The 7,591-nt window shown below is 42.7% G+C and overlaps 1 protein-coding gene across 2 annotated transcripts in view; it reads right to left on the minus strand.

Annotated features, from left to right (window-relative positions):
• Positions 1–7,121, minus strand: part of fgf14 (fibroblast growth factor 14) — a 100,462-nt gene extending 93,341 nt beyond the window's left edge. Inside the window, exons 1-2 of one of the 2 annotated variants that reach the window (XM_052082507.1) lie at positions 6,211–6,314; positions 5,340–5,473 (exon numbers count right to left, since the gene is read on the minus strand). In XM_052082507.1, coding sequence (XP_051938467.1) covers positions 5,340–5,346 — 7 coding nt within the window. In that variant the 5' untranslated portion in view covers positions 5,347–5,473; positions 6,211–6,314. Of the gene's footprint in view, positions 1–5,339; positions 5,474–6,210 lie in introns of both variants that reach the window. The other variant, XM_052082505.1, reaches the window with a different exon arrangement.
• Between the last annotated feature and the right edge of the window lie 470 nt (positions 7,122–7,591).

Genomic DNA, 7,591 nt, shown 5'->3' on the forward strand with positions numbered 1-7,591 from the left:
GCAGTTTAGGTGGAGTTACTATAAATACAGCCACAAAGCTGGGGTACCATATCTAGGCCTTTTCAGATGAGGCTGCAAGTGCAGTTGCCTCTTCTCTATGACAAGAAAAACACATGCCTGGATTAAACTGCTGCGTGATTTGTTTGACAGGTAACATGCTCAACTCGTTATCTTATCGCCATGAAGCGCCGTTCTGACACTGCCTCGCTACTTCATTAAATGCCAGCTTGCTGAATCCACAGAAATCATGAGCCTATTTTTCATAGTAATGCTCCATCTCGGCTTGTATGGTCAGCGCGTTGGCCTCGATGAGGGACTTGCTTTGGCTTCCAACAAGCTTGAGTCCGTAATGTTAGCGTCTTTGAGCGCCTGCCATGTTCAGCCAATGCAATCAGTCCATCATCAACCCCAATGTGCCTTTTGTGTCACTGGCATTAATGACTCATTGTTTGAAAGAGTGAGGGCTTTAACTCAAAAGATGTTGCAAGATGCTCAAAAAGAATGAACCGTCAATCTCATGTTCACAATTATTCAGAAGTTTAACCTGAAAGAGAAAACGGCCATTGTGATTCCTCACACTTAATTTAGTACCAGGCAATTCTAGACCAAGTCTGAAAAGATGTTTAAAAACGTATTTGTGAGTGAATGAGTTAAGCATTACATGGCCATAAATCAAGTGACCCACAACTTATGTGGATCAAATTATTTAAAAAATTGTAAATGTGTAAGAATTAAATATACACAAATTTAAGTCTACATACAGTATATATATCACCGATAGGTAACACACACTTAATTTTACCACTTGAAATGTCTCATAACTACTGTTACTTTGCTACTTAAAATGTTAGCTAAACTTGAAAAATGGAAATTGGGCTGAATTAGGTAAATATTCATAGTTTTTTCAAGGACATGTTAATTCAATTGTATATGGCGCTAATTTTTCCGATGCTTGATCCTGAGGCTGACTTTCTCACCTCATTTTCTGTGAACTACACTTTTCAATCGTCAAACATTTGAACACTATATATTTATATATAGTGTTTATAAATATATACATATATTGTTGTTAAATATATATACTATATATATTTATAACATATTTAAACACTATATTAAATTGCATATTACCTCATTAAGAATGCAGTCCTTCCACCTGCATGTTGGCTGTTTATAATAATAATCATCATCATCATCATACATTTTATTTATAAGCGCCTTTCAACACACCCAAGGACACTTATTGGTCATTCACCAAAGATTCACGGGTGAGCGACGAATACTGCAGTACTGTTTCCACTCTCCGCCCACACACTTGCAATTGAGCTCAGCTGAATGAATTCCTTCACTAAATGATCCATTCAAGTTATGTAAATTAGTCAAATTACGGTGGACTCAACTGAAGGTTTTGCAAATTTTGCTTAAAGTTAGCTTGACCGACAGAGTATGTACATCTCGTAATAAGGAAAATATGTGACTTAGAGGGCAACCCACCTCCCCAAAATCGACTTATACAGTGAAACTCCTCTACAACTAAATCATGTTTGTACCAAGAAATTTTTCACAACAGGGGACTTTTCACTCTAGCAAATTTTATCTTAGATGTAAACACACACACACGCACACACAGCGTATATGTGTACTCTTTTTTTTTAGTCCCGTAGTGCATAAGTATGAGCATACATTTATTTGAGACTTCCTAAAGCTAGTGTACAGAATACAAACATAAGACAAAATCGACCAAATTACAACAGTTGCGCTCCTTCGTTCTGTTAAATGAAATTACTCGAGGTCGTTATTCCGTCATTACACTGACAGAAGATCGCTCACCGGCATCGTCACTAACTGGGTCAGTGCCAACGGACCTTCTCAGTTCGTCACTGCCGGATTCCCGTTTTGCTGAAGACAAAGGGAAACGCGCTGTGTCTCGCATGTGTTTGTTCGCAGGGATGAATACACTGGTGCTGCTTCTCGAGGAGCGGAGGAGCGGCTCCTCATCCTCTGACAGAAAAAGGAAAAAAAAGAATGAATATCACTGTCTAATATTTTCTGTATCAAACTGTATAGTTATAGTTTTAAAAGAAATTGAATCTTGGTGAAATTACTTATTTTGAGAATTTTCAGAAGACGTATTTGCGGTCACAAGAGCGTAATATCGTGTGATGAACCTTTACATTCAGTTTATTTATTGAAAGTTTGAATCAAACAGTTGTAATATTATGGCGGGTGGCCTGACAAATTGCTTCGACCCGATTCAACAATTGTCTGGTGCAGAATTGAATAGCAAAAGGAAAATAATTTTTATATTCATTTAAGATTTCCAAAGAGTTTATGGTTTCCATGGAATCCTCTATTAAACACCTCTTCCGTTGCCGACACAAATGTAATGTCTTTTCTCACTTGCCACATAGTGATGCAACATGACAGTCTAAACCCGTAATATAGGAATCTAAACGCCGCCCAATGTGCCAAAACTGGATCACCAAAAATCTATGTTGACATTTTTATTTCACGCTCACATCAACCTCTGAAAATGTGAGAATGATCACCCATCTATTAGAAATTCGGGGTGTTTTCCTCTTATAGAAGTGCTCTAAAAAAATCTACGCAAATACAAATGCAAATCACAAGACATGTCTTGCCATACTACACAATGTGACACTTTAAAAAAATGTGGCGGAATCTCTCATCATGCAAACATTGACGTATTCATTGCATATACGCCTGCGTACAGAACCTTATTTCAGTAACGCCTTGACAACGGCTGTTGCAGATAAGACTAGCCATCAATCAAACAAAAATGACATGAATTACATTTTAATATCTTCGTGATAAGCAACTCAGCATTAATATTTCACAACACAAAAATAGCTACCATGATAAAATAAAATCATAACAATAAAAACTTCACATCGAGAAATCCGTGCCTCAAAATGGCATACACATCTTGGTGGGCGAGCACCAATAGACATAAACACAGCCAGCTTTCTTACCTGCTGGATTGATTGTTAGTGAAATGGGTGTCCGTAGGTACTTTATGTTCTCTGACGGTACACTAGGTGGCAATGCTGGTATAAAAATACTGTTGAGATGAAACGGGCTGTGTGGGTTAATAGCTTGTTAAGACTTTGGCCTTGTTATTTTGCCTCCCACCACCACATACTTAACCCGGTTAGAGAGATTGAAGGGACGGACAAAACCCACTTCTGTTCTTGCTTAGTCCATCCTTTCTGCATCAATCCGGGACGGACTGTTCCGTCCCAGGGACAGAATGCCCATATCTGGTAAATACTACGGTCTTTGTTTTAGTTTTCACGGTATTCCATAATGGACAAGCGATAAAACGATTGTGAAAATCAGTACAAAGTGTGGTTCTTTACCTGTGTAGATACACTGCTTGTGCTACGGACTCTTGTAATATAGTCAGTAATATGTTCTTGACGCTGACTGGCTGTCACTGGCGCAACACCAAAGGACAAGAAGAAGAAAAAAAGATCTGCCAGTGATAAAATACTGTTGGAGAACTAAAATGTAGCAATTTTGGAAGTGTGGTTATGAAAACAATGACGGAGTGACAGTCTATGACAGTGCTAAAATAGCGGTGACAAATTGACGGACGGACGTTGAGAGATTTGGTCAGCTTGAAATAATGACCCAGACGCTTGCGAATGATGAATGACGGACCAACAAAATTGACTGATGCGCCTCCGTCTGATTGTTACTTCCAAAGCTAGTTAAACTGTATGAGGTTGTAAACCTAAACGAGATAGGCCTGTGAAACATAAAAATAGCGCATCCATCCATCCATCCATCTTCTACCGCTTATCCGGGGCCGGGTCGGCGGGGGCAACAGCTTTAGCAGGGAAGCCCAGAATTCCCTCTCCCTAGCTACTTCTTCCAGCTCTCCCCGGGGGATCCCGAGGCGTTCCCAGGCCAGCTGGGTGACATAGTCTCTCCAGCGTGTCCTGGGTCTTCCTCGGGGTCTCCTCCCGGTGGGACATGCCCGGAACACCTCACCAGGGAGGCGTTCAGGAGGCATCCGAATCAGATGCCCAAGCCACCTCATCTGGCTCCTCTCGATGTGGAGGAGAAGCGGCTCGACTCGTAGCCCCTCCCGGATGACCGAGCTTCTCACCTTATCTCTAAGGGAGAGCCCGGACACCCTGCGGAGAAAACTCATTTCGGCCGCTTGTATCCGGGATCTCGTTCTTTCGGTCACGACCCATAGCTCGTGACCATAGATGAGGGTTGGAACGTAGATCGACCGGTAAATTGAGAGCTTCGCCCTTTGGCTCAGCTCCTTCTTCACCACGACAGACCGATACAACGTCCGCATCACAGCAGACGCTGCACCGATCCGCCTGTCGATCTCTCGCTCCCTCCTGCCCTCACTCGTGAACAAGACCCCAAGATACTTAAACTCCTCCACTTGGGGCAAGATCTCCCCCCCGACCTGGAGGGGGCACTCCACCCTTTTCCGACTGAGGACCATGGTTTCAGATTTGGAGGTGCTGATTTTCATCCCAACCGCTTCACACTCGGCTGCGAAACGCTCCAGTGAGAGTTGGAGAGCCCCGTTTGAAGGAGCCAACAGCACCACATCATCTGCAAAAAGCAGGGATGCAATACTGAGGCCACCAAAACGGACCCCCTCAACGCTTCGGCTGCGCCTAGAGATTCTGTCCATGAAGGTTATGAACAGAATCGGTGACAAAGGGCAGCCTTGGCGGAGTCCTACCCTCACTGGAAACGATTCCGACTTACTGAATAAAAATAGCGCAGATCCACTGAATCCTGTACAAGCATGAGACTAAATAGTCTGTCACGTGATAACGTGTATTCCCGCGATAACGTGTATTCTCAGTTCTGTGTTTCACTAAATAAATTGTTACCTCAAAGGTTAGCTATATAGTTTTATCCTGTTGAGGGGCACATAAAGTAACCTGAAAAAACTTGACTCAAGTGAGGGAAAATCCTTAAAATTGTGTGACATGGTGGCAAACAGCGAGTTGTGCCGATGATGCTCATAGTCTACTTAATCCCGAAGCAAACTATTTTTTTTTTGTTCACCCAAGAATTGTTTTAACCTGTATGTGGGGGAAATAAATGGTACGAAAATATGTTATGGTCTTTCAATGGCCAAAACATTAGGTACAAGCGCTCAGTCTAATGAGATCCACTCCATTTTAAAAAGTGCCTTGGTTTCGAGTGACACTGTCAGAGAGCCATTCATTTCATAATATATTTCGGGGTTTGCCGCACACTGCACTGCATTATACTGAGAGCTGTTTGTCATGTTTGTTTGTATTTGGAACGCGTTTGACTATGTTGGGGTTTACCTAACATGGTGGTCTTCTTTGCCTGTATTCAACTGTTTCTCCTGCAGTGTCAGAGTGTCTCTCCATGCAGTCAGATGTTGATGTGTGGTGCAGTTGCACTGTACTGCTGAGCTCATCATCTTCCCTTCGCCAGGCTGCACGGAGTAACAAGTAGCCCCGCACAACGCAGACACACACCACCAACACCACCAGATGCACTATTATTAAACACATCGCCCCATTCAGCCTGTTGAAATAAACATGGCATTGTTGCATTAGCACACACAAACACACATTACCCTACCTCCCCCTACCAAAAAAAAAAAGAAGCACTGCATTGCTTTGCCAATGCAGTGCTGCTGGTGGGGGCCCGTGTAATCGAAAAGTACTGTTGCAGTGGAGGGCTACTGCTGCATCATGTAGTGCAGGGGTAGGCAACGTGTGGCACATGGGCAATAGAGGGGCCCGCGAGAGCAGCTAATCCAGCCCGCTGGACAAATAAAACCATCTGGTCAGCATTCAAAACATAAATGATCATACATTACATTTGTTTGCATCATTAAATTCATATGGCATTCGGAGGACTTCATATAAACTGAAATAAGGGCCCTCACCACCACTGCCAATGTAACAACTATGCAATAACTGTGCAATAACAGCTACTTTGGAAAGAAAAAAAGTTGCAGATGATGTGGTGCAGCTTGTTACTTGTCCCCCCAAAATATACAGCAGATATACTGAATAAGTTGTTCCTCCTCCCTTATGGCTGTGTGTGCCTCTGCATTACTGCATTCATAACATTACAGGATCTGTCCAAAATTTCAAAGCAGAGGAGCAATAAAGCCAAATCAGACACTTGGTTTATGATAGGGATAACAAAGATGCCTCTTACCACTTGGATTCTTGTTTTTCTTGAGACTCTTGCCACAAAGACACTGCAGCATATGCGTTCCTTTGCTGAAAATGTTCCAAAGAAACCACATTGATTGATTTGGGCGAATCCAGTGGCTCAAACACCCGGAGAGAGATGAGATCCTTGCGGTTGCATAATAATAACAAGAGTAACGATAATGACAACACAGTTCTCCACGCAAAGCCTGCCAATTGTATCATATAGGAAGAGGAAGGGGAAAAAACATCTCCTGTCTGTGCGGGATTTCTTGTGTTTCTCTCACGTGGCTTTATTCGTAACAATGCTGTGGTTTCTTCTTCTTCTCCTTCTTCTTGTGGCGTCCTCAAGTAGAAAAGGTACTCTTAATTGCATGTATCGCACCGGGGAGGAGACGCCAGCACGCATACACACACACACGCACGCACGCACACACACACGCGAGCACACTAAACACGCACACGCGAGCACAACACGTGCACAACTAAAACAATAAAAGACGCCGGACTTCCGTGGAGGAGAAAACCATCGCGGCGTTTTAGTTCATCACTCTGAGGAGAAGCTGAAGAGGTGGAGGTGGAGGAGGAGGGTGGATCAGCACCGCGTCACACGTCAGGGGAGGATGCATCCTTTGAAGACCCCCTGCACAAGTCCAAAATCGCCCCTGTAGTCAGTCACACGGCACCCATCACAGTTTGCACGTCTTCGCCAGTCCCGCACCGCTGCGTCTCGATGCGTGTGGATCCCCACGTGTCTCTTTCAACGCCACGCTAACTCCCCCTCCCCTTAAAAAAAGTGCACCTATATCAAAATGTCCATGGATGGGTTTTTTTTCTGTCCAGCTTGTGTTGGAAACAGGAGGAGGATGAAAAGAAGGAGGAGCAGAATAGGTCACACTGGAAAGTCTGGCTTTCTGTTACGTAAACACGTGGTTTGTGCCCCGTCATGTCAGTGATGCTGCGAAGAAGATTCCGATATGCTACACTGTAATACGTGTCTAATTCTGAAGTGTAGTGCACAATTGCAAGAGGGAAATTTGCACGGCAGTGGATAAAAATGAAAATGAGTTGTGTTTGACAATGTTGGGGAGGTGAACGTATCCTACATTCTCAGATCAAGTAAATTTCGTAGAGTACATTTTGCCTCGAGAAAAACCAAAAAGTTGGTCCCAGTCTAAACAAAGTAAAATATGAGAGTAAAGTATTCTGATCGAGTCAATTTTACACACCAAAAAATTTGGAGCAATATACATTTAGTCAGAAATATATAGACTTGGAAAAAAAGAAATTCTAAGTAAATTTTTCAAGGAGTTTTTTATTTCAGTAAAATTTACTGGCACAGTAATTTATTATTATTTTTAAAGTCATTCAAGAGTTGAGTAACA

This window comes from Hippocampus zosterae, chromosome 12, assembly GCF_025434085.1.
Source record: "Hippocampus zosterae strain Florida chromosome 12, ASM2543408v3, whole genome shotgun sequence".
NCBI classification, from domain to species: domain Eukaryota; kingdom Metazoa; phylum Chordata; class Actinopteri; order Syngnathiformes; family Syngnathidae; genus Hippocampus; species Hippocampus zosterae.